At 45.2% G+C, this 27,913-nt stretch overlaps 1 protein-coding gene across 3 annotated transcripts; it reads right to left on the bottom strand.

Moving 5' to 3' along the window:
- GABRP (gamma-aminobutyric acid type A receptor subunit pi) lies at positions 1-27,822 on the bottom strand. Of its 3 annotated transcripts, XM_085073225.1 has the most exons (11): positions 27,389-27,822; positions 24,616-24,704; positions 14,481-14,570; positions 13,165-13,277; positions 10,550-10,617; positions 8,386-8,603; positions 7,616-7,698; positions 5,169-5,306; positions 3,748-3,900; positions 3,033-3,226; positions 1-2,063 (listed from the first exon to the last, which is right to left on the bottom strand). In XM_085073225.1, exons 3-11 carry the CDS (start codon positions 14,534-14,536, stop codon positions 1,749-1,751), a joined length of 1,338 nt encoding a protein of 445 aa, XP_084929351.1. In that variant the 5' UTR covers positions 14,537-14,570; positions 24,616-24,704; positions 27,389-27,822; the 3' UTR covers positions 1-1,748. The 3 variants fall into 3 exon arrangements, with proteins under 3 accessions (XP_084929351.1, XP_084929350.1, XP_084929352.1); XM_085073224.1 differs by lacking the exon at positions 27,389-27,822 and having other exon boundaries at positions 24,616-25,174; XM_085073226.1 differs by lacking the exons at positions 24,616-24,704; positions 27,389-27,822 and adding an exon at positions 14,883-15,357.
- Between the last annotated feature and the right edge of the window lie 91 nt (positions 27,823-27,913).

Raw genomic sequence — 27,913 nt, 5'->3', positions numbered from 1 at the left:
TTCATATCACAAACATTGACTTTATTACATTTTATGGAATGGACTTTAAATGCCAGTATATACAAGCCAACATTTCATTATTGGAGTTTGTGTTTATCCACTTGCCATTGTCAGTCTGTTCCCCTTTGTCTTCTTGTGCTGCCCTTTGTAAAAGCTATGATTTATGAATATGTGGGTTAGATCCCTCACAGTATAGCATGGTGAAGTGGTTCAATAAAAAGTTATTAAAGTAAAAAATCTATAGTTTTGTGTGATCTGCTCACCTTCTATAGGAATCCCCAAGAAGAGATTCTTAAGCTAAGCAAACACTGCGTGCTGAGACTGCAACATAAGCTACAAGTTGAGAGGCCTCACTCAGCCAGAACTCTGCTGAATGATAGCCACTGCAGGCATTTCCAGTTCTGCCCACATAACTGCAGGATTACCTCCTCTCCATTATGAAAGCAGCATAGACCAAAAAATGGTGGTGGACCAGGGGAATCTGCCATAAAACATTCATTTTACAATCAGGAAGCACAGACTTCCAGTAGCCTTAAGCAACACAGTACCAGTTGGCATTTGGTTCGTTAATATAACTATGCGTGACACATTTAATTTATATTTAAAAGAAAACTCTGGCTCCTGCTGATTGCAGGATAAACAAAGCTGACTTTGGGCAGTTTCCAGACTGCCCAAAGAATAGAATAGAATACAAATTTCTTCCAAAAGGTAACAGTTTTTCAGCCTAAACTAGAGAGTGAAAGGGTGATTTAGACTAGCTGACCCAACCCATGCATGTTTTTCACCCAGCAGCACTGCTGTCTTGCCACAGCTGCACAGCCATGTAACAGAGGGGATGACAAAATGGACCACTTGTGACTACGGCTGGCAAGAAGTCAAAGCTGCTTGTAGCAGTGAAAGCTGAAGGAAACACTCTCCAGGATGAAAAATAATTTATGAGGAAGGCATGGAAAGTAGTAGAATCTGTTCAACAGCAGCACAGCAGGAAGAGTATAAGAGATGGGTTACAAAATGATTTTGCTGCCTCTATTTCATGTTCCCAAATCTCTGAAAAAATGCAGCTCTACAAACAACAAGTCCTCCTTCTGTCTTGGTGATGGAGAACTTCAGCAAGTGAGGATTAACTCAATGAGTGACAGATGCTAAAAGCAATGAGGCACCACTGTGCAGTACTGAAATCACTGGCCTGGCACTGCATCACCTGGGACAAAGCAGCATGCACAGGAGCATCCCTCTGTGCTGTGCTGCACTGTGTTCCTGCTGCTGCCTGAGGGCTCTCACTGCAACAGAGCAGCTATTGAGGCAGCATTCACAGTCCCTCTGTTATGTCTGGCAAACAAAGAATAACAGCTATGATCCTATATATCCTCTGGGACATCTAAACTTGAAGGTTCCAACCTGCTCCAAGCTACCAAAAGAATTTTGCCATCTGTAGTGAGCATTCTGTAGCTGCCTCGTGCAGTCCTGCACACCCACCTCCAGCCAAGTGAGGTGTAGAATGAAATGCAGCTACGAGCAGAAGAGCCCAGCACAGCCACTCAGCTGAACAGGCTGCTGTCAGAGTCAGTGTTGCTGATGCTGACACACTGAGGTTTTGCATGCACACCTCACACACTCTCCTGCTGGGTACCTCAGGAAACACAAGGAAGTTTTTTGTCCACATTGAATTCACTGAGGTGAGGTACCTGAATGCCCACAGGCACAATTCCTCTCCTGCTGTAGTAGGAGAACGAAGCAACTTATTTCTACTAAAAATATAGATAATAAGCCCAATAAAACACATTGACCAGCATGAAAAACAAAGGGAAAAGCAATTTGGAGTAGTGGTCCACATTGCCAGGGTTTTGAATTGTAAAATAACCAACAATCCTGTGCATTTTGTTTCTCAAGACACATTTGATTTTCTCACGACTTTTCATGGTCAAGTCACTGCAGTTAACATTATCACTGGAAATCTCAATGCTTGTGAGGCTGATTTTCTGCTTATAGCTGGTGATGGAATTGTTGAGGATGTTAGTGATGTTAACTTCTTCCATTTCTTTAGTTAGTTCATTTGCAGGCCCCTAGGAAACAAGAGTGCACAGCTAGTTTTAAGGTCTGTCTTCTCCTGCAGAGGAAGGAGATCATAAGGATAAAGATAAGATAAGATAAGATAAGATAGCTTCATACGTGGTCAACCCAATAATCAAACACACCTTTCAGCTGCTGCCTAATCTTAGGAGGGCCTGAGGTCTGAGAGATGCCTGTGTTTTCACCACTGTATTTCTACAGATATTTTTAGATCCTTGAGCAAGCCTTACTCTGAGTAATCCAACATCCATCTCCTACAGGATATCCATCTCTTCCTGTCTACACAGTAACTTAATGGCTGGAGATCTCAATATTGAGGTGGGAAACCTCTTTTTCCCCTGACAGGATTTGGGCCCTTTGTGACCACTGGACTATAGCCATACCTGACTATTTAATTTCTCACACTAAAGCAGAGCCCTTGAACAACTCACTCTCACAATCCCCACAGAACACTGTGGGATGGATGCTTGGAAGGATCTTCTGGGAAGGGAGGAAGAAAGGTTCAGCTTTCCTCTTGTGGAGGAAAGTGCCTTCCTAATTGGAGTGTGCCAATTGAAAGTGCCTTCCTAATTGGAGCTGTTCGATAGAAGAGCAAAGAGGTGTGTTATACTGGCTCTTCTCTGGCTGTGTTTGAAAGGACCAGAGGTGCTTCACATTCACATGAGCTCAACTCAGAGCTAAGGACCCAATTCCAGTGCCAGACCAAAGTGCCTTTCTGAATGTGGTCCTGTGAGCCCAACAGGGCTGTCAGCTAAGGCTGCTGCTCAGAAGGTTGTCAGAGACACAGCACTCCTATGCTATTCATGTGTTTGTTACAGACAAAAATTTAGATTTAGCGCCAATTTGGAGAAGTATTGTCAATGTATCCATAGAAGAAAGACCATTTGTCTTATTCAGTTAATGGAGAACTAATTGCTGTCAATCCAAGATCACTGGACTTATTAAAATACATCAGGCCTTACCTCTTCTGGTACTTTAGCTGCACACTTTTGTGAGGAGCTGTAGTGAGCCACTGCATATTCCACAAGGGCACCAAAGATGAAGCTGAAGCAGATACCAAGATAAACATCAATGGCCTTAATGAAACAGTTGGTTTTCGAAAGTGAACTTCGTGAGCCAATCATCAGAGTTGTCATAGAAAGCACTGTTGTAACTCCTTGGAAAACAGAAAAAGAGAGACCTTTTCTTGTGGACACTTTGGAAAAGTCTTGGCCTACCCTCCTGCTCATGTCATTGCTCTTTGTTGCTGTCCAGATAAAGCACATCACTCCTTACCAAATCTAAATCATCCACCATAGCAACTGAAATCTTTTGCAGCATTAGCTACAAGCTTCACACAGGCTCTCCCTGCCATTGGCAGCTTGGCTCCAATAGGCAGGTGGCTCTCTTCTTTTTTATGCTTTCAGTAAAAAAATCCCCCCATCCTGCTCCCTCCAAAGCACATCACTAAGATCATGTACTGTTTTCTACTCTCTGCTGTGGATCCCCTGGGAGCCTTGGCCACACACAGGTGGGCACATGTCCCTGCCACAGAATCTCCTCCACATCAACCCAAGGAACAGCAGAAGGCAAGCAGGCCATTTATCCCTGAGGATGTAGGTCAGAAAAGTACCATCTACCTAGCCTTCAAAGGCTCCTCTGCATGCTTAAATCTCCATTCCTCAGGCAATAACTCACCAATGCAGGTTCTTGCAGGCACTGAGTCCAGTGTGATCCAAAAAGAAACCCAGGACAACATGACGAGCAGAGTGGAGGGAACATAGGTCTCCAAAATGAAGTAAAGGACATTTCTTCTCAGTTCAAACTGTAATATCAGTCGTGGGTAGCTGCCTGTTCACGAAAGGAAAAGAGCTGGTGAATGTGGGATTCCCAAGGACACCTGGAGTGAAACTGGGACAGCTCTGCAGCAGCCCTTCAGCTGATGGAGCTCAGCAGAGCTGCACCACAACTGTCGGAGAGGCCTTGCTTTACATCTCAGAGTGCTTATGTAGGTGACACACCCTACACGAGGGGACACCCCCTGAGCTAACACCCCCTGTGCAGGCAAAGAGGCATCTGAGCAACACACGCCTTGCAAAGGGGCTCCTGCACAGTGCACAGTGGAAATGTTACAGCAGGGCCTCAGCTCAGAGCAGAGCAGGGCTGATGCTCTCACCTGTTCTCTCACACTCAACACAGCACACCTTTCCCAACACCTGCTCTGAAAGGTGCTGCCAAGTTCAGCCTTACCTGATGGCTGAAAAAGACAAAACATTTGTCTCTTGATGTCGGCAGGCTCTGGCTCACATCACAAAGCATCCCAGTACCTTATCATCACAGGGGGTTAGACCCCTGTTTTAGTGATCTTTGATAATGGTATCTTTTTGTGCTAAAAAAAAAATCAGTTGTCTTTTAAAAATCAATTTGTTGTAAATACTGACATAGGGGTTCTGAGGCTGGATCAGTAGTATTTTCAGGCTGTAGTTCTACTCTTTAAACAATAATTCCCTTTGAAGCATGGAAGCAAAGTCGGTGTTGTTCATGGGTTGTGTATGCAACAGAACAACAAAACATTGTTATTTTTAAAATCTTGTCATTCTAAGGAAGTTTTGCTCCCTTTCATAGTGTCTGTGATTGGAGAAAAGAGTATTTTACACTGATAATGAAAAAGACATTGAATACTGATCTACAAAAATATGTTATTCCATCATTATAGAATTGTAATTTTCAAACAAATGTATATTTAAAAAATTAATTTTACTCCTTTTTACTGTAAACATTGCTCTCTGCAGTATTTACAGACTGCATACCTGGATAGAAGGGAGAGAGATTCTTCAGGTATGTGTAGAGAAAAAATAAAGAAGAATTAAAATAAAATTAAAAATCCATCAAATGAATACAGCATATTTTAAACCTCCATCTTTCTGTGGATTTCCATCTTACAAAATATCCTGATTGCAACTGATAGGATTTCATCACCTTTCTGTTTATCTCTTTTTGTGAGATCAAGACTTTGCTGGTTCAGGCCTGGGTCAAAAGGTACTGGCCCACAGGAAGGAGAGGAGATGGGATGGGGAATTCTCCAGAGCTTTCCCTGCTGCTTTCTCTCCCAGATTTACCTGTCTCCTGCCGTGACTTCGAGACCAGGGTGTGGTAGCGTTCCACCGTGTACTGGGAGAGCCGCAGCTTCTCCATGCCATGCACTGAGTTATTTCCTCTCAGCCAGGTGAAGATGACATCGTTTTCATCGTAGCCCCCTGAGGAGAACACAGTGTGACTGCTTTAGTCAGTGAGAGCCCAGCTGCTGCCCTGCTCTGTCTCCCGAGGGTGAGCAGAACCCTGACGCAGCACTGCAGATTGGGCAAAGGCCCTCTGAGCTGTGTGTGACCACGGGGGACATTGGTTGTGCTTCCTTCACCACATTGCATCTGCTGCTCCAGATTCCAACAGGAGCACACACCTCTGGGAATGACACACAACATGCTGAGAGCCTATTTCAATTGTTTACATGGGGTATTTCTGTTTTCAAAGATAATTCATTGCTATCAGACATAGCTTGATCACATGCAGCAGGATAAAAGTACTGCAGTGGTTAACCCTCAAATGTAGTCTCTTCATTCTGAGAGCAGGAGAAAACAGTGGTTAAAAACAGTGGTTAAAAAAAGAGAATTCAAATCCCACTGAGCCCCTCACCACAGAGCACAAGCACATTTCACTGAATCATGTATTCCAGAAAATGCATTTTCAGTTAGTCAGGAGCTTACAGCTGAGTCTGCTATGTAGTTATGAACCAGGCTCCTCTGACTGGGTACATATTGTCCAGAAAACTTGCTCATAAAAACAGCTTTTTCTACAAATCATTCCTCATATCCTCAAAGGTGTTAAGTTAATGAGGACAAATAAATGCACACAAGATTTAGGTAACACCAAATTCCTGCCTCAAAGCAGTGGGACTCCATATATCTCATCTGAGTAAGTGCCTTCAGGGATGTAGGTGATGACATGACCCCAGGTTAGACTGAGGGATACCTCAGTCTTAGGGATAAATCTTGTACTGAGTTGCCAGCCTGCCATTCTCTTCAAAAATTTGACTTAATTTAGGAAACAAGCCCATCGGTTTCACTGACTGAATTCTTTTATTAAGAGCCCTTCTTTGAGACCATGCATAGGGATGCTGTGATTCTGATAATAACCCATTTGTCCTGGTAGAAGGAATCAGATGCAATTGCAACTCTATTTTCATCTAATTGTGTTTTCTTATTAGACACAAATTACCAGAGCTTGGGCATGATGAACTCCTAAATTAGGTGTCCAGAGTATGAACCCCTGAGTAGAATCCTAAGCATGTGACTTTTCAAAATTTCTAAGTGGTTTTATAAATTGTGGTTACTCAGGAAAATTTTATAACAAGTGATAGATTGTTGTTAATTCATCTGGCATATATTTAAATAGCATTATTTCTGGGCACTTATCCTAATGAAATCTCCAGTGGGCAATGTGTATGTAATTTCATAGGAATTATACAGCAACTGAGCATGATGTAGGACCCAATCACTTTTAAACCAGGCCTAAACATGCTCTGCTTTAGCAGAAGCGGCCAATTGTTATTATTTCAGGAGCTATTCTTTGTAATAAAGTTAACCATGGTGAACTAATATGATTTTAATGTGAAAATAATATGTGCTTCCCTGGGTGCTTCATGCTGCAATCCCAGAAGTTAAAATCTGGTCTTTTCAGTGCTGAGATGGTTGATGTTTGGTTTTGTGCCTTGAAAGGAGGAGGCTGCCTGCTCTTCTCAGGTACAGAGCAGCAGCACTGCACTGGCTGAGCTCTGGGGTAACAACCCTGCAGTGGCCTATGTTCTCCTGCAGTCTTTCCCAGCCAGCATTGCCATAGGTGAGCTTTTAATCTAACTGAGAGTGGAACTCACTGATAATTCCTCTTCTTGAGACTTCCCAGTCTGAGACTCTCCTGTTGACACAGGTCCCATTCTCTGTATCCTTACAGTAGTCAGCCCCCATGGAGGAACCAGGAATCACAAAGCTGGCTTTGGCCCTAATTTCAGCTCATGAGTTGGAGAGCCATGTTCAGCTCTCATTCTAGTGAGAACCACCCTTCCCAACGTGGGGATTCGGGGGGTGCAATAGGTAGTAGGTACCTAAAAATATGAGAATTGTTCTTCGCTGTACTCTATCCCATGCACTTACCCCACAAGGTAGTTTTGAAGAAGCTGTGTGTTCAAAGGGAGCCAAATTTTGAAAACCAGGCAATGTTACTTCATCCTTTCTGTGCAAGACTGAACTATCTACACTTTAATAAATTATTTTTCATTTCCACTTAGTTTTTGCATAAACTGCACAATGACGGGAATTCTCTGGATTGTGGATTACAACACAAACATTTGAAGAATGATGACATAGAAGTTGTTTTCTTTTGGACATCAGTATTTGCAGGAATAAAAGTCTACTTCAGAAAGCCACTGTGCTGAATACAAATATTCAAGATGTGTAAGTTATTTATGAATAAACAAATTTAAAATTAGAGTTTTCTAGAACGTTGTACTTACAGCTTTCTAGCTGCAGTTGGCATGTTTGTGTGTCCATAGGGTATTTTGACAGGTCCATGTTACAGGCAACGGTAGTAGTGATTCTGTAGGAAGAGAAAGAGCTCTGAAAATTGCAATAAAAGCATGTAATGAAATAGGTGTTTTACACAGCAAACTGGATCACAAAGCCTCTGCTCTCTCAGTTAGTTTATTTGGACCTATGAAATGAATGAACTGAGAACCCTCCTGAAAACAAGCACTCCCTGCAGCCACCCTGATAAAAATGTAACCCAAGAAGGAATTTTGCTTTGCTGTGGTGGGATACAGAGTGTACATTCACTTTTTTTCCCATGGTGTTACAATTTACACATCTTAATAAGTCACCACTTGTGACATAAGTGGTCAGTATATGAACAAATACATTTTTTAGTAAATACAAAACTCATCACTACATGGCACTGGATAAGCAGTTTCCCACGATCAGTTAAATTTTTACTGTTGTGATGTTGTCCTTCCATTCCTCCCCTGCCTCCATCTGACTCGACTTTTCCTCAGTGACACCTAACATGTGAGCTTTCTGAGCAGGCCTCAGGACACAACATGTACCATGATGGGAAACCTGACCTCCGACTGGCATTTCCAGGAGGCCAGAACAGGGGAAATGGATCAGCAGAGTATGGTCACAGCTGGCCTGCTGACCCCAAACTCATGACCCATGGTATCTGCTCCTGTCCCAGGTAATTCTGGAAATCTATTCAGAGCCATCAGCAGCAAGGCAGAGGTTGATGTACCTTAAGGCATACAAAATAGTGCCATTAGAGAACAGCCTGATGAGGCGGTTGCCCATGGTGACATCGTGCAGGAAGGACCTTTTTGACTCCACGATGTAGGTGTCAGGCACCCAGAGCAATTCCACCAGACGGGCGTCCAGCGTGAAGCTCTTGTTGCCGTGGAAGACCAGCCGTGGGTCTGTCCAGCGCTGCTGCAGGGATATGGTGGCTGTGAAATCCTGGCAAAGAGAGGAGAAGCTGGCAGGATGAGTGTCCAGCCACCTGCACAGTACAGCCATGGGCACATCATGTGTGTGACAAGAGACAGAACACACCTTTGTTTAACCTGACACAGCCAAGCTTCAAGCTTCATTTTCAACACAGTTTTATTTATTTGGTAATATTTCTAATACAATTCCACTCTACGGTGTGGAGTTTGAGGACTAAACTATTATAGTGCTTTACGTTTTTAATGAGCAGTTAATTTAAGTGATGTTTTTGTGTCCATTTTGCAGGTAAAAGAACAGATGGGAAGCATACACTTGAGGCCACCCAGCAAGTCATTGACATTAGAGATCAGCCATTGCCTAGAGCTGGGAAATTCCACATGAACTATAAATCTGATCATCAAAGAGGCATTGGCAATTTGGAGAAAAAAGGTAAGTGAATCCAACCTGTTATTTCAGGGAGGTCTGAAAAAAACCTCAAACAAATGAAAAAAGAAAGCTTGTGCCTTCTATTTTAATAGGAATTTTGACTCTAAGAACACTGGGATTAACTTGAGTTTTGCCTGCCAAAACTCAAGTTACAGTGACTGCAGTGTTTTCACCGTGCCCCAACAGAAAAGAGTAAGCAGCACCCACTCAGCTCTGAAGCTGATGCTTTGCTGAGCCTTCTGGACACCACAGGCACTGTTGGATTATTTTACTTCCTTACAGTCAAAGCAAATGCAACCACTAATGCCTTTTACTATCAAAACATCTGTGGCACAGGCAGACTGGCACTGGCACTGGCACTTGTGCCTACAGCCTGAACAACTGTGTTTCACCACAGAACAGCTGCCTGGCTGTGGAAGAGCAAGAGTTCTGCTTCATTTTATCTCTAATTTTCAAAGCCTTTAAGGAATTAAGGCAGTGTTAGTTTCTGCAACTTTTAAAATTTTACTCTTAGTCTGTGATGTCAAATAATGGGTTGTTGTGCCTTTCAATACAGTGAGTTGTAGTAGTGACAAAAGTGAAGAATCCTGGTTGATTTTCCAACTTTTACCAAGGCACAAATTGAGCCTCTGTGATGTTCCTTATATGATCAGAGAAATTTAGATGGATCATCAAGAAAAAATCCAGAATAGGAACTATTTTACAAGGCACTTAAATTAGAGGTTTGTGAATAATTGATTTTGTTGGTTCTGTTCCTTCCCCAAATTAAATAGCTTTAGCAAAGTTACAAAATTTTATTTAGTGAACTTGTTTCAATTGTTGAGAGGAGGTAGAAAAAAAAATAATTGGTGGTAGTAGTCTTGAAGAGGCAAAAGTTAACTGTTGAAATTGTTCGTGACTTAATTTCTGACTGTTTGGACTGAAACTATTTGCTGAATTTAACAAGTTGCCCATAGTTTTGGTCAATCTGACAAAACAGCTTTCAGTGATTAATGTTTGAAATCCAGCTGTTATCAGAAATTGAATGAATCAGATTCACCAGTGGTGGGAAGGTGTTCTCTATATATTTAAATACATTTTCTTTCTTTTCTTGGGATGAAAGACTGAGCCTAAGGCTCAGAGCCTTACTTCTCATCGTTCAGAAGAAGCCCTGTCCAGGACTCCAGTCAGAGCCAGCATGTCCAACAGAGCCCATCCCTATCCCACACAAAGAGCTCCCACGTGGAGGAAAGGGATTGATTTTTTTCCATTTCCACAGGGCCTGATTTCCAGAAGGTGATGAGGTTTTGACAGTAGAACTTTGGAACCACTTCTATTTGCTTGTAAGCCCACATTACTATGGCATCTACCCTGTCTGCAGTCGTGAATGAGTCGTGAATGTTTTCATCCCACCTCGGAAAGTTGTCAACAGCCATCAAACAGCAAAGCAGTTTCAAAATAACCATTTCTGTGCTGAACACAGGAATACATGTGAAGTCTCTCAGGCAGATCCCAATCATATCTCATAAAATAAAAGTTCTTTCACTTACCATGTCACTCTCAGATATACTAGAAATACTTGCAATGTCCAGACTCATTGCAATTTGTACAGGCTCTCCTGCAGAGGGAAAGAAATGCTTCAGCAGAGAGAAGGGAAGTGTGAAGGGCACAGTAAAGCCACTCAGGATGCTGTGCTGCACTGTTCTCAGCCTCACTTTCTGTCTCTAAAATTGCAGAGGCACAGAGGGTCAGACACAATTTGAGAGCATTAGGCTCACAAATGACACGATCCAAAATACAGTTGTCACTGTCAGGGAGCTGGAGTTCTGTGTTTGGCCAACACCCAGCAGCGCTAGCTGTGAAGCTCAGCAGTTTAGATTTCTGTCTCAGGAGCATTTCAGTGGCATTTGCCGCTGGACAGGCAGCCAGGGCCACTTTGTCCCTTGCTTCCCAGTCCACACCAGCCACAGAGCAGCCTGGCCAGGGACCTCTGCACAGAGCACTTCTCACAGCTCAGGGAGCGACAGGCAACCCCGGCTCTTGGGGAGAAACCACCGAGAGGCAGAGAAGTTCACTGATTGCCGAGAACATGCACTGACTGAAATCCAGAAGACAATCAGCCAGTTTTCAATTCCCACCTGACTGTTGGATTTGCAAACAGAGCGTCAGTCCGACTGCCGCCCGCCACTGCCGGGACCCACCGCCAGAGGGCAGCACCGCCCGGGCGAGGGGACACCGGGACACGGGGAAACAGCAACAGGGAGACACGGGGACAGGGAGACATGGGGACATGGGGACACGGGGACATGGGGACATGGGGACATGGGGACACGGGGACATGGGGACATGGGGAAACAGGAACAGGGAGACACGGGGACACGGGGACATGGGGACACGGGGACACGGGGACACGGGGACATGGGGAAACAGGAACATGGGGACATGGGGACATGGGGACATGGGGACATGGGGACACAGCGACAGGGAGACACGGGGAGACAGGGACACAGGGACAGGGAAACACGGGGACACGGGGACATGGGGACATGGGGACATGGGGACACGGGGACATGGGGAAACAGGAACAGGGAGACACGGGGACACGGGGACATGGGGACACGGGGACACGGGGACACGGGGACATGGGGAAACAGCAACAGGGAGACACGGGGACACGGGGACATGGGGACACAGCGACAGGGAGACACGGGGACATGGGGACACGGGGACACGGGGACACAGGGACAGGGAGACACGGGGACATGGGGACACGGTGACACAGCGACACGGGAACACGGGGAGCCCGCGCCAGGCCGGATTCCGCCGATCCCGGGGAACGGGAAGCTCCTAGCGCGGCTTGGCGCTTTCCAGCACAGTGCCTCTGCCTGGGTGACAACACAGCAGTGCCTTTCCTCGTGGGATTGCTGAAACTCCTTTTCAACATCTAAACCACTGTGAGGAACGACCAACAGACACAATTTCTCGATCCCTTTCCAGGTGGTTTCCACTTCGTTTGTTTTAAACTGCTCATAAATCTATTTCATTTCCAAAAGAAATATATTTTTTCAGTAGCTGTCATTCACATCCTGTGGCTATCCAGACTCTTGAAGCCCACTGCAATCACTGGCCACAGGATACATCTGTGAGACTCAGCCTCTGGGGGAGGTCACACCAAAGTCCTGACCATTTTTATTTAATGTTTGTGTAGATGCAGTTGATCTCTGTTATGTCATAAAGACACCTTTTCACTGGTGTCCCAGGATTTAGAGGAGCTTTTCTAGTCCGGCATCAGGTCAGCCATTCTAGGCATAACAAGATGGTAAATTTTGTACTGTCCCAGAAATTTATTGCCATGGTCAGAAAAAGGAAGAAGCTCAGAGATGCCAGTAGCAGCAGGTCAGTCTAAAATGGGAAATATACAAGGCCTTGTGAAAGCCGATGGGAAATTTTTCTGTCAAGCAGGTTTTCATTAATGGGTTCAGGCAGAAAACCAAAATGAATAGAAATAAAAATGGTCAATGCTGTTCCTTAAACTTTCATTGATATTTTTCAGGTGATGAATGTCATTCTGAGAAACCCTTTCCTCTTGTGATAACAGCAGTCACCTGGAAGGTGGGAGACCTGACACCCAACTTGCTCAATAGCCTCAGATAAGTTCCTAAATTCCTGTCTGCTTCTCACTCCCCAGAGTCTCACCAGGGTTTGAAACAGGTTTGTGTCACAGTGTGAAGTGAAATCATGTGTCAAAAGTCAATATTCCTGACAAGAAGAATGGCTTTTTTCTTCTATAGCTGCAATCTACTAAATAGCTGTAATAGCTGTACATGAGCAAAAGTAAAGCAGAAAATCACAAGGGTCAGGCTCTAAACAAAAACTTGGACAGAGCAGAATTTAGTTATTTAGTCAGGTCTTTCACAGAGGTGTTGAAGTTTATAAATTCCCTGCTCTTAACCTCACAGATAGACACATTCCCAAGCCCCACATATATATGCACCAGTTGTTTGAGACAACAGTGGATGCACAGAAAGCCTGGGACACCAACTAATTTAAAAGAAACACAGCCTTTGAAGATGCAGCATCCTAAAGCAAGCTTAAAGCCTGCTCCTCCCTCCACACAAGCCCCACAGACTGATTTTAAATGCTCCCATGTGTGGAGCCATCATACCACCAAAGTAGGGCCGGAGGTATTTGTTGTATCCCATGGTGAGGTTCTGAAATCCAGGGAGGGATGTTGTGTCCCTGCTGTGCAAGCTGGATCCACGGCCCAGAGAGCAACTCCTGGGGACACAAACATGAATTGTTACATGTGGCTGCCTGGGCTGGGCACATCTGGTGTGCAGCTGCAGCTGTTTCCAGCTTGTGCTCAAGCAAACAAACTGCATTAAATAGTTATTAAAACCAAGTAGATAACTAAAATCACAAGCATTTACTCACATTGCTATCCTGGCTGAATAATTAGCACCTTCAAGAGGTGGTAAAATAGCAAATTGCCTCATCTGGTAATTATAAGTTGCACGCATGGTATCTTAAGAATGTTCTTAAAATACCACAGAAAAATCAAGCAAGGTCTGTAGATCACAAGTCTTGACAATAACCCCCAATCTCCCCTTCCCACTCCTTCTTATACAGTCTATATTAGGAACATGCATTTCTTTTTTCCTCCTGTTTATGACAACCTGAGACAAACCTCACTGCCCAATAGCTCCTCCTCTCTAATCTCTAGTCCACTAAATAAGCTTCATCTTCAGAAGTGAGTGTCAGCTCCTAGAGCTCTAAATTACAATGTCAAAATGCACATTTTGTGGCTAGACATTGAAGCCAGCAGCTGCATTATGAGAGTGACAGATCTCCACCCTCACACAGTGAGAGGGGCAGGGATTGGAACTGTAAAAACTGTTAAGCTGCAGGGTGGTCACACACTCACTTGAGGGAAGTGTAACCAGTTAAGAGTTTGCTCTTGCTTTGGATACAAGGAGATGAGAGGCAGAGCCCCAGTCTCATGACCCTGCTCTGGGCAGGAAGCAGCCATGGAGTCACTCACAGCTCTCACCAAGGTATTTTCTTCTGTTTTCTTCAATACTGGGTTAATAGGGCCTTGGAGCTGCAGGATTTAGACTGAACACGACCTTAGAGAGGAACCAGGTTTTGCACAGTATATATGTAAATAATTTAAGGGATGTGGGACATGTAGGTCCACAGATGATATTAACAGGGCTGGGAGCCTTGTGGGAGGCATTTCTGTTAAAAAACTACAAACTATGCTGGTTCTGAAATGCAAATCAGGGGTTGCACACTATTAATGGACATATTGTGGTTTAGGGACCTATGCAGATTGCTCTCTCCTATGCCACATCCCTGACTGCACTCTGCTTCCTTTGGATGGGCTGGATAATTGGAAGCATAGTTTGCTTTTGATCCACATTATTTATGGGAATCATAATTCAAGTGTTCCCTTTAAAACAAAACAAACCATCCACTTACCTTTGGATTGGTAGGAAAAGACACAGACCAAAGAAGGAAATATATCTGCAGAACATCTCTGGAGATTGTTTCTGGATTTGCTCTGCTTGTCTGTGAAGAAGAAAAGAGAGACAAAGTTTTGTGGATTAAGATAAATTATTTTAAGGCAAAGGGACAGGAAAAAGAAATGCTGCACCATCAGAACCATCACTGAGTGATGTTTGACATTCCTGATAGGGAGTGGCCCCTGCCCTTTTTCCTGGCTAGTGTCATTTTTCAGGATGTTCCATCTTAACATTACCACATAAAAGACCCTGGTGACAACTCAGGTCTCGAAGCTCTCAACAAATTTTAGCTCCTCTTCTATCAGTATAGGATGGCAATTAGCTGATGTTGAGAATGGCACCATGGGAAGGGATTTACCAAATAGGAAAATGTGTGGGTAGTTCCCAGAGCAGTCAGACTCTGAAGCCAAGTGAGATCCTGAACCCAGATGGCACTTTCAGCATCTTTTACTCCCAGGCTCCCCTAACCAGCTACACAGAAGTGCTGTAACTCTGTGCTCCATTGCCTTGTACCTGGGATAAACCCCTGCTATTGACAGTAATGCTGTAATGCTGGCAAACCACTCAGCATGCAGTACAGCATGAAGTCATTGCACTTCCAATGGGTTTCGTTGACTTTTCTGGGAGTGGAACCAAGTTTTGGCTGCTGGCCCAAGACTCCTGGGGCTCGTGCTGGCCTTGGAGCAGGTGCCACATGGCAAATCTGAGCTGTGCTCTGCTCCACTCTGATCTCCAGCTCCCTGCTTGAAGTGCTGCTCCACTCACACACCTTTGTTTCAGGCCTAGCACTTCTCTCATCACACATGGCATTTAGGGCCTCAGTTTTCACCATGGCTGCTCCATAATAACCCAAACATCAAGAATTTTCTGCTTGGGTTAGATCCTTCCTGCAGTAGCTCTCCACAGCCCAGACAGCCCAGCTCTCCACTCTGCCTCCTCCTTAGCTAGATGAACAGCTCTGGTGCTGTGCCATGGGACAGCAGAGCTCCAGGAAATAACAACTTTGCCCATATAGAGCCAGTAAAATGCCTGAACATTCAAGTACTATAAATGCAGGGCATCCCACTGGAGAAAGGATTGTTTTTTTCAAAACACAACATATGCTCTAATACTAGTCCAACTGAGTTTCCAACAAGGCTTTGCTGTTCTAGCCCTTTATCTGAAATGGTACTCAGATGTTTCAAGATGCTCTCAAGTGCTCCTCGCTGTAATGTGATGATGCAGGACCAGAGAGAGAATTATTTACCCACTCACAACAATGTTAGACCACAATTTTGATGGAAAAGGAGGATTGGTCCAGGTAGTTTAAATAACTTGAAGAAAGAAGTTAATTTTGCAAATTAGAATTATAGTAAAAGTATGAGACTTCATGACCTTCATCTGAGGAACCTCTCATGAGCCTCCCTCATGAATATCCCATGTTTTGCACAGGATGATTGCCCATTAAGGTGATTTCTCTGTTCATTACAAAAATTCAAAATTTTCAAGGTGAACTCAGGCAATTTGCCTCGTCTGTTCTTTGTGTAGGGAAATTATTTTTCTGGGAGTGAAAACTCTGCAGGGAACACCCCAGGCTGTGTGTGCCATGTGCAGGGGTCACGATGGACATGTTCCTGTGTCCTTCAGGTCCTTGCTCAAGCCCCACAGCAAGGACACCCTCGCTACTAAAACCTCTTGCCTGCACCAAACACAGGTGACACCACAGCCAAAAATGTCAGCAATCATTTTCACCGCGGTGTTTCCACAAGTCTTTGCCTGCCAGGACAAGGTTTGGCAGCCATGCCATGAAGGTGCTCATTTCCATGGCAGACATGGAGCTGTGGATTGCTTGGCTGTGCCATGGCTCTGTGCCAGGGCACTGCAGCCCTGCCAGCTGGGTCTCTCTGCCTCTGCCCAGCTCCAGTGGTGTTGCTCATCCAGCATGGACATGCCCAGCACACACTCTCCTACAAGGGAGAGGAGAGTCACCAGCTCCCCTTTTGCTCCCTGTCTTCTGTCCTGCAGAATAACTTTCTGGGAGAAAGCATCACTACACTTCCTCTGGGGCTCCCAGCTTTGCAGCTGCCCTGTGCTGTGCTGAGCTTTCTTTGGCCCCTGACAGGAATACAGAGGTTACCACATACAATTGAAAAATTCTGGGAGAGGCACGAAGCATCACACATCTGGGATCAGACTTCACTGGCTTTGCCAAAATGTCAGTTCAAGTCAATATATTTGTTTATCTAGAAGAGGTTTTGAGTCATTTAAGACAGATACAATGTCTTCTCTCTTTTAATATTTTGTTTTCTCCCTTTGCCCAGCCTGAACTGTAAGCAGTTGTCTGAGCCTAAAAGACAACTGCTTTGGGGAAGTGAATGGGCAGGGGATTTTGTAAAGAAAGGTCCATGGCATGACAGTTGCTGTGAAAGATCAAGTGTACTTATATTATGAGAGCTGTTCAAATTTTAACTTCTGACCACAAAAATCATTAGACCAACTGAAAATTAGTCTTTAAAATGATTTGGCCTCTCAACTCAGTTTTGAATTTTGATTTTAAATACTTTTCCTTTAAACATTAAAGCTTGTTCTTCCCAGAAAAAAAAAACACTATGTCTTTGAATTTTTGAATGCTGAAAATTTATTTTGCCAGCCCAGGAGAAAATCCAAAGCAATGGCAAGGAAGAGAAATGAGTTAACAATGGAGAAACATTTTTTCACATTTTGATGCAAGCTGCTCTTTCTGGAAACCTTAGTTATTTGACACCAAAATAAATTCAGAAAGAACAAATCCCATTACTACAGAACTAAAGAGATAGTGGGATCCTGTCACAAGTCAACAGGTAAGTTGGGCCAGTCCTTGGCTGGTCAGGACAAAAGGGAAGATTAGAGGCTGATGGAGGACAAGGGAAGGAGAGAACCTGTAAACACCACCTGCACCATGTGTTGGTAACTCTGAGACTACTTCTGATCTGTTACCTTCAAAAATCTCTTTTCATGCCTATGATATTTTCTGACTAAAGCAAAATATTCAGAAAAGACTTCCAGTGTGTGTAAACTAAAGCACATAATTTCGGGTTGGAAAGAATGTCACATATTGACATATTGTCTTTCATGTTTTCATAATCTGTCAAAACCACAGAGAGTTTCTGCTTTGGTCAGAGCTGAAACTTCTTCTGTCCTCCTGGTTTCCCTGTCTGGGAAAATACAAACTCAGGCAGGTTGTTTAATAACTTGACCAATCCTAGAAGGTTTCGCCTGGGAGAGCAGGAGATGTTCCAAAGTAGATGCTGTGCAGCCCAGGCCCCAGAAGGCATGTGCTGGCTGTGGCAGGGTGACCCCAGTGCTGAGAGCTCGCTTCTCAGGACAGACCCAACTGCTTTATTCTGCTCTTTGGTTTTTTTCAGTAGCCCTGAGTGGTTATCTGGAGTCACAGACAGTTAAACAGGTGACTTCATAGTACTTGCAGAAATCCTTCAAGAACGCATGTGAACTTCTGCTCTAGGTAAAGAATAGATTCTTTCCATCCATGTCATTGTCATTGCATCACGTGAGAAATGATCTCAGTTCCAGGAGCTCAGGCATGGCTGAGGTGACAGTGACAGCACCCCCAGCCCATGGCACGTCCAGAGCACAGCCCAGACTGTGTGGGTCAAACCAGCACCAGATAACTTAAAGCACAGAGCTCACTCCTTGGTTCATACCGCTGGTACCAGGAGGAGCAGGTACATCCACATACCCTTTATAGCACTGCCTCAGTATGGGCTGGGGGACTCCATAAACCACAGGCCTATTTATGCTAGTGAAAGTCAGAAGCAACTCCAGAATACATGAATTTACAAAAAATTAGATTCAGTCCTTAGGTAAGAATGTTAAAACCAGGACTGAGTAATGCATTTATGTTTTCATGATATAAAATCTCATCTTTCTGTGGGAAGAGGCTGCTTCTGCTCACATCTGCTCATCCAACATAGGTCACAGGCCTGAGCTCCTTAAATACACACAGAAAGTCTTACGTATCAAAATGAAGATTTCTGAGATTACTTACAAGAAAAAAATTCTTCCTCCAAAATGTAAAATTTGACTTTTCTTTAGTCAATTCATTACTCTTTTTGAGCAAGTACAATGTACATAAAATTTACAAATAATTAAAATTTTATACAGAAATATGGTAAGCTCCAGGCAGCTCTTCTTCTCCTGCACTACATACCTTAAGTCTAGATCTAATTTAAACTTGCCTGCAGTTGTCCCTCTCCCAAGGCTGCAGATCCAAGAGCTCAGAGCTGCCTGAGCCCAGTCACGCTGGCAAACCTTTCTCTCAGTGCAGGCAGGGCTGCCAGCCTGGGGACACAGGGTTCACCTGCCCCCTCCAAGAGGCAGACAGGTCACAGCCCAGCCATGCTGCTTGCTGTGATTTTGCTGCTGTCTCCTTGCCAAGCCTGTGACTGTGACTCTCTCTATACAGTCCCTCCCACTCCAGCAGTTCTGCTCCCTGCAGCTCATCCATTGTGTATATCCAAGTATTTGGATATAATTACACTTTTTCCTATCAGGTGAGATGAGAATGCACAGGATGAACTCCTTCACAGGACATGAAGTGGTGTACCCCGAGTACCTCTGAACAGTGTGTGGATAGAAGAGGGTAATGACTACAGGTAAAGCAGAGGTGGTTTACTGTGGATCTTTACTGAGTGCTCTGCTCAGTTCAGGGTGTGCTAGAGGAGGAAATGCAGAATAAAAGGTATTATTACAAAAAGATTCTCATGTGAGTGGAATTTGTAAAGAGTGGATGCGAGTGTGAATAGAGTGAATAGAACAGAGTGAATAGAACAGAGGAGCACAAAGATAAAGGGACACATAGAAAAATACATCAGGCATCTGATTATTCACACATCATGTCAGACTGAGGTCCTAGTCAATACACCAAGAGAATACAACAAACACATGGCCACAAAATCCTCCATGAACATGTGGAAATTTTTCTGTCAAGCTTCCAGGTAACAGGTAAAAATAAAATAAACTGTGCAGCTGCACTGGGTAATTTGGGATTACTGTCCTTGGTCATCTTTGACGGCCATGACCAAGGGAACTGATTTCCCTTGCAGCCCAGGGCTGGCAGGCACAGCTGGGGCTGTTCAGCACTCAGAGCAGTTGCTACGTGCCCTGGCCCAGCCCTGCAGCAGGAACAGCAGCAAGGACTCGCTGACCTCTCCCAGGAGGAAAGGAGTGATGGACAGGATCTCTTTATTTTGTCTCCACTCTGGCTGAGCACCTGCATCTGCAGCACCTGCCCAGGATGGGAAAAGATTCGGTGGGGCTGAAGGGAGGGAGTGAGGGTGAAAAGATCTGCCAGTGACACATTAATTGAAGGTTTGGAAACATGCTGAGAGATGAGCACATAAAGAAAAAATAGGAGATGGGGCCTCGAGGAGCACAGTTCAGACATAATCATTCATCTTACACATCTATTAGTCTGAGTGTCTGCAGGGCAGTGAAACACTCCCTCCTCCCACAGGAAGTTTTGGGGGAAAACCAGCCAAGTACTGTCTTGAGCACCTCCACAGTCCAATTTTACCCAATACATTCATTTTGCTCTTGCAGGCAGCACAGTCAAAGCTGCACTGCAGCTGCATGTCCTTCCACAGCAACGCTCAGTTCTCCTCAATACTCAATATCCACAATAAGCCATGCACATTAGAAACACAAAGTGCCAGCATTTGATGGGGCAGAATTTAACTTTCAGTTGATAAATGCTTTTACCTATTGCAGTACGAGGTATAATTTCTGTAGGAGTAAATAAAACCTTATCCTCTAAAGCAGTGAACACACCCACAAAAGGCCACTACAGCTCAGTATGAACAATTCACCTTTCTTTATAACACCAGTAATGCTGTCCAGCCCTTTGGCACGGCAGGGTTACCTGGCTGCAATGAGTGGTAGCCCAGTCCCTGTGCACTCATTACCCAAGGGATCTAAGAGCTGCAAAGAGTTCATCACACCAACGGAGTCACTTCTGGACAAGAGTTAGAAGTAGGCTCAGCACTGAAAAGCTGACTTGCTCACAGAAGTTGCCACCACACTGGATTTGTATCCAAGAGCCACACATGCTGTGTTTCTCTCTTGCTCCGTGTAGCACAGGGGCTGTGTGCTGGTGTCCCAGGGCAGAGCTGTGGCCTGACACAGCCACCTTCAGACAGCCTCAGTGTCACTCAGGCTCCTGCAGTCAGTGCTTTCCCCACCAGCTTGCAGCCTCTGGGAGGTATGAGAAAATTTAGAAGCTAAAACACCAAACAGAAGGTGACAGGCTCTGAAGGCTACCTTGGTATCCTTCCAGGTTTGTCAGATCTTGCCAACACTTAGGCAGAAGCTTTGCAGCACTTGCTCACACTGTCCACCACCCCTTGCCATGGCCCTGCCACAGTCTGGTGCTCTCAGCCAGGGCTTGGAATGTCTGAATATGCCCTGGCCAACTCTGCCTGGGTCTCAGTATTCCTGTCATCCTTTCCTGAGACAAGCTTCACCAAAGCTCTTTCATCTGGATTGGTTTCCACATTACCTTGTTTTTAAAGGCCACTCAGCACCATGTTTCTTAGTGCAATGTGGAATTAATTACAGTAGTAAAATAAGCAAGAATTTTATAAATTTGGAATTTTCCTCCTTTTAAATCACTAAAGAAATTGCATAAGTGTTCCCCACTTCTAAGAACAGAGAAATTAAGGTACTCAGGGGTCAAGTTATTTGTCTCTTGAGTGTCATCAGTAACAGGCTATCTGTCATGATGAACAAGCCTCCTGCAGAACACACAACACCTCCTCACTCAGATCATACCTAGTCTCACATCTCCCTAAGAAATCCTGGCAGCAGCACTGGCAGCCACATGAAGGCACTGCAGTGTTCCTCCTGCTGCTGTCTGAGCCTGGCACTGCAGAGCAGCAGCAACAAACACCTTCCAGATGTGCACTGCCTTATTTTCCCTCTGCATTCTCCACATTCTGTTCGGATCCATTGCCCCAGACCTGGACTTGGCCCAGGGGCAGACACTGGTCTGCCAAACCCCAGCTTTATTTAAGCTAATCCTTCACACAAGTGACTTTCAATAACTGCTAATCTACTTCCTAAAAGATGCAGATCAATTGACAGAGTATTATAACCCCTTAAAATATTAATGCCCTATCAGGGACACAATTGCACTGGGCCTAGGGACTCCTCCACTATTAGAAATTATGTCCCAGCCTTAAATAAATTAACTCAATAAGTGTCTCACCATGAATACAAATTCCTGCTTAGGGCTTGCAAATAAAATGATTTAGAGCTGTTCTTTGAGGAAAGATGAGGTGTTTAAACTTGCAAAAGAGCAAGGGCTACCATATTCATTAGTCTTTTGTTTTAAATGGACTGCTTTGTTTTAAACTCAAGGCATCCCTTTCGGAAGGGAGGGGGAAGTATCTGGAAAATTGTTACATTCACTTCCTCTGGGCTGCACAGTTTCAGTTCTGCAAAGATGCAAGTCTCTGCTTCAAACCCCAAAGGCAGCTCAGGACTAGGCCAGCTCTGCCTCGGGGGTTCCCAGTGCCATCAGAACCCTGTCCCTGTAGCACAGGGCACCTGCAGGACATGAGGAGGAGCAGGCTGGTGGCACTGGCCAGCAGTGCTGTGCTGCTGCCTTGCTGCCATCCATGCTGGCAGGAGGTGGGCATGGGTCACCAGCTCTGAGAAACTTCATCTGGATCCTGAGGCTGGAGGGACCCATTCTGCCTTGCCCCAAGGCCAAATTTTGGCACAAAGGACATCTTTTACTTGCTGCCAGCATTGGGAAGGCACCTGGACTCTGGGCAGTGGAAGCAGAGCCAGAAGTGCCCCAGCAGCTGCTGCCCTGGAGCATAAAGCTCACTGACAGTGCTGCAACTCGGTGCTCCTGTGCTGGAGCTGCTCCTGGGGCACAGGGTGCAGCAGCAGCACCTTCCTCACCTGAGCAGATGCTCTGACCACTCCCTGGCTCACTCCCAACTCCCTCAGGGGCAGATAACACTTGGTGTAAAATGGCTACAATGCTGAGAAGAGATGCCAGGCCAGACCAGTGCCACTGTTCTCCCAGCTGCCTCAGGTCACTTAGGTTCTAGTGCAGACACCACATACACACTCTGCCTGCCCTGGTGCCAGTTCCTTCAGCATGAGCCTTTCAGCCAGGAACCCCCAACTACTCCTCGCAAGTGCCTCACCCTGGTCACCCGATGTGCACCCATAAGGCTTCAGCCTCAGAGGTGTTTGTCATTCAGCAAAACAGAAAGCAGGCACAGCCCATTCATTACTCCATGCCCCCCTCGTGGCACCTGCCCTTTCTGTACCCAAGGGAAGGTCACCCCACCACGTTAAATGAGAGCTCTGTGTCACACCAAAGGCACTGGATGTCCCAAGAGGAGCATTACAGCTTTGCATCCTTTTATGAATTCCTGAGCTGGATGTTGAGTCCAGAGAACAGCACAGCAATAACTTGCTGGGTTATGCATGCTCCCACCATTTACGTTTTTGGCCACAGATTTTTGGAGATGTTGCAGACACAGACACGTAGGCACAGGGCCTGTTCTGGTACCAGAAAGGGACTATCTCAGATGAGCACATTGAACCCCCAGGACAGCAGCCTGCAGTGTCAGGAGACTTGCAAGGGCCACCCAAGGCTACCTCTGCCTGGTAAGACCTGACAGATGTCACTACCTGCCTGTGGGATGTGCAGAGCTGTGTCCCTGCAGCAGGAAGAGGCCTGTGCTGCAGCCAGAGCTGCAGAAATGCACAACAGCATTTTTCTGAAGGATGTACCTTAGCTCAAAATACACCATAAAGAGGCAGGCATTCCTAATACAGGGCAGGTGAACAGATGCCTTCTGCAGATAATAATCAACAGGAATACCATGGGGAAGACATGGTCTCTGCCTTTTCTTCATGCTCAAGTATTGATTTAAGGCAATTTTTATTTTTGATAACCAGAGCACTGTTGTTTGCTGCTTAAGAGCTTACATATGACTTTCTTGGCCCTGGATTAAGAGCACCAGAGCATGCCTCAAAAGTAGATGCAATGTTTCTGGTTTTTACTTTTCAGTTTGTACATACAAACAGTTCAGCCCTGAACTGCAAAACACACATAAAGGACACAATTCAGGATTAAAAAAGAGCCACACTAATTCCACTTAACTGAAACAGAAACATTTGTAGAAGAGACCATAGATTCAGCTTATTTCTTTTGCCCTAGACAGGGGAAAATTCCATCAAAAGACATACACAGAGACCCTTAAACACAAAGAATTTTACAAGTGGCTCAAGGAGCTGAGCTTGCCAGCAGCCTCCTCCTCCTATCCTCTTTTTGCTGCACTGAGTTTGCACATGTACCTGTTGCATTCCTAAAGGATGTATTGGTGAGCTGTTGAGCTCTTGTGACACAAACCCTCCCAGCAGGAATGCTGCTTGTATGCTGCAGCTTTTACCTACAGCATCTGAATATCCTTCTGAGCTCCCTGAGGGCTGGGATAAATTTAACACAGGTCTCAAGAGTGAGAAATTGAGACAAAAAGAGAGTGTGGACAGGGAGAGGGGGTGCAGCCTGCTTGGGAATAGGGGAGAGACAAGCAGTGACAAGAGCAGCTCTCTTTCTCTCCCCTTCTTACTGCCCCTCACATCCCCAGGACTGAGAACCCACTGTGGTACCTGAGCTACCATAGGGCCCTTGGGCACCCACCAGTGCCTGTGGGGCACCATTTCCCAAATCCTGGGTCAGAACCCTCCCAGCTGCCTCAGTTTCCCCATAGACCTCACATTTACAGTCACATGCAGCCACCAGCCCCAAGCTGGCCCCAGTGCCCAGTGGCCAACGCTCACCCCCAGACAGCCCACACAGACACCACCAGCCAGCAGCACAGGGCTGTGTCACATTTAGGGCCACTGAGCTCTTCAGGTAATGGGAAGATGTATCTGTGCAGTAATAATGAATGTCAAAGCAATTTGCAAAAGGTAAGGTTGGAGCAGTGACTTGCCAGCCCTGAGCAGCAGGTTGCAGTCTCATGGGAGGACAGCAGCAGGTGACAACCCCATCAGAGCCCCTGCTGCCACCCCTCTTGTCCCAGCACCTTTGGGTCCTTGCTCTGTCTCCAGGCACCTCTGGGCTCAGCTCTGGCACGGTGCAGCTGCTGCTGATCCTCGCTGGCGCTGGCAGATCCTGTGGGAGATGATTCCTTAACAGGCTGCTCTGGGTGCTAGCACAGGCCACAGACGGAGGAACATGTTATCTACCCTGACCTGGCTCTTGCTTTGGTTCTGCCTCCCAAAAGCAGAATGAATTGCTGGGCTAGAAAATGCAGGTGAATCAATCCATTCATAGCACATTTATTTTCTGTAGCTGTGCACTGGGCTCCTGGCAGCTTCAAACAGCAGCAACACCCACTCGTGCTACAAGGAGAGGTAAGGGTGGGGCTCTTGCCAAAGACTACCTGCAGAAAGGAGAGTAGGCAGGGCAAGGTGGGGGCTCAGATACAGCAGTGACCTGGAGCCAAATGCCATCGCAGCAGCAGTACTGCTCCACTTCAGCCTTTAAGGTGAATGCTAAGCCAGACCATTGCATAACTTATCTTTCTGGATTTTCCAAAATAAATGCCTGAAAGACAGGCCAGAAAGAGGAGGTAGAAAACTGATATTCTGAGAGAAGAAATGCTGTTTTATACTGTAGACTTATTTACAGCAAACTCTGAGACTTGAAAACAGTGTCTACAGCAACAGAGAAAATAAACCACTCACTCGTTACCAGTATGCTTTTTTTGGGTGAAATGATAAAGCAAACACAAACCTCAAATCAGACTCAGACTGCACAGGAACCACTTATAGTCTGTGCTTACCCACCCATGGCTCTAGTCCCAGACTGCAGTGCTGCACAGCCATCGCCATGGGCTGAGGCCTTTGCCAGGGAATAAACATAAATCCAGGTAGTGACCCTTCTTTTCTTCCCTTCCCTTCCCTTCCCTTCCCTTCCCTTCCCTTCCCTTCCCTTCCCTTCCCTTCCCTTCCCTTCCCTTCCCTTCCCTTCCCTTCCCTTCCCTTCCCTCAGAACAGGACACACCAATACACCCTCAGTGCCCACCCCATCCCCACATCATCTCTGCTGTTTCCTCCTGCACTCAAAAAGGGACTTTAATGCAGCAAGTATCTACCACTGCTCAAATCCCCCAGCTCTGGGAGATGCCATTAGTGGGGCTGTATTTTGTCCTGTTATTTACATGGTAGATCCATGCAATTTTTTCTCCCCACAATTTAAAGTGTATTTAATTGCTGAATTAGAAACCAAGCAAACACACAACCTTGTTGTCCCTATGCCTCAAATGCCACCCTCACTGATGAAGGAAGGGCAGAGCTGGGCCAGGCTGCCCCAGCACAGGGGAGCTGAGCTGTTTGTCCCCTCAGCTGCTGAGTCTACAGGAGAAATCCTGAGCAGCCCTGAGCCCACTCAGAGCCCCTGGGTGCCCAGTGCTCTGCAACACCCAACAACCAACCCTGGCCACTACTCACAGCAAGGCAGCTCCTGCTGTGAAATGCTCTTCAAGTTCCAGCTGCTGAGAAACAAGCAGTGCTCACAGCAAATGCTCTGTCACCTGCTGTGTTCTGAACAGGGCTGATGCCAGTGATGCTCATATCAGAACCAAAACAACATTTCAGGTAAGACCAGACGTTCTGGATTGATACTGGGTATGGGTTTTTTTCCCAATCTGTCATTTAATTATTTCCATTATGGCATTGCATATTACAACCTGAAAACATTTTATCTGTGTGCACGTCAGCATCCAGTGTTCATGCTTTTTAACTTCACTTTAAAGATAAATACATTTTAAATGTAAAAAAAGGTTGGTGTAAACTCTTGTCAGATACAGGGATAAGTTTGGGAACTGACCATTAATTGGACACTCAGTTTTAAGTGCACAATGTTTTGTTATTATCTCCGATTAATGCACAGTTGTGGTTTAATCTTTGGCCAAAGCTTTTACCTGATATATCATTCCTGTTTCCTCCCTAACTTATTAAATAAATACTTCATCCATACAAGTGACTTCAGCTGTCAAAAGCTGGGCAGGTATTTTAACTACACCAGATTAAGATCTATTGGAAACAATTGCATCCTTTTATGTTAATAGGACAAAATACACTCAGACACCAGATCAGATCAAGATGTACTCATTAAATGAGCTGCAGTAAGTACTAGTTTCTAGTTGGCATGTTCAAGAGACAGAAAGTTACCTCTATTGGTAGTGCCTGGTATTTGGAACTGTTCTGAACACCATAAACATCAAAGAAGCTTAATTAAAAGACTTTCTTCTAGTTTAACTTTGCCCCCAAAGGACCTAGGCCTATATTGTTATATTGTTCTGTAAAGAGAGGAGTGAGGAATATTTTTAGGGAAAAATATCCCAAAACACTATAAATTAATCCATGACTGCTTTATGCTTCTCTGCAAATGAGATAGATAGCACTGACCAGTGGGATCCATCCCAGTGGCACAGCAGGATCTCCACTGGAACAGCCACAGTGCCTCAGGAGGTGAGCATGGAGCAGGGACCTCCACACCTCTCAGCATCTCTCCCAGCACTGCAGCAATGTACCCAACTCAAAATCTTTTGGGTTCTCATTTTGTCCTGAACAGTCACAGAGAGCTGACACAGACGCATCACAGTGTTTTGCTGCTGAGGTGGCTAGATGTTGATTATAGGACAACATTTTCTATTATTATTTTCACTAATTGAGAGTAGTAATTCTTGCTGAGGAGTTCTGGCCACTGGAAGACCTTGGTTTCATGTTTTTCATGGGGGATATGTGAAATCCTCCAGCAGAGGAGTGAAAGAGAGCAGATAAATGTCTCACCTGAAGCTCTTGTCCTCTGTTACAGGTAAGCACCAGTCCCTCAGCTGCTTCCCCAGAAGCTCCAGCACCACAGGTTTGGGAGCTGCTCCTTGGCAGTCCCTCAGCTTTGTCAGTTTGTCAGCTGCCAGGTGTGTGTGTGTGCTCTATCTCCACTGGGAAGGACCTCTTCGGAAAGCTTCCTCAAAGAACAATGTAAAATTTTCAAAATTAATGTCTAAGGAGCAAGTCTTGCCCACTTTATGGGCAAACAAGATGAGGTGAAAAAATCACTGAGGTTCACACGGGTTTATCTTTCTAAACTCATCAAATTGCAGTGGTAGGTTTGCCAGCAGGAAGACAGGTCTCATTATTTAGCATGGGTTGAGGCTTGGTAGTCTTAAAAATGCCTCAGCAAAAGGCAGTGCAGTACAGAAACATATTTTGTGTTTAAAAATAGTCTCAACTGTTGTTAAAAGGGATTAAGCAATGTTTTTTCCTGTATCAGCAAACGGAGCAATGCAGACAAAGTAAAAGGGTAACTCTGGG

This window comes from Lichenostomus cassidix, chromosome 13, assembly GCF_008360975.1.
Source record: "Lichenostomus cassidix isolate B80296 chromosome 13, HeHo_3.0, whole genome shotgun sequence".
Classification (NCBI taxonomy): domain Eukaryota; kingdom Metazoa; phylum Chordata; class Aves; order Passeriformes; family Meliphagidae; genus Lichenostomus; species Lichenostomus cassidix.
The sequence above is the reverse complement of the archived record's forward strand: the minus strand, read 5'-3'. Positions and strand labels throughout refer to the sequence as shown.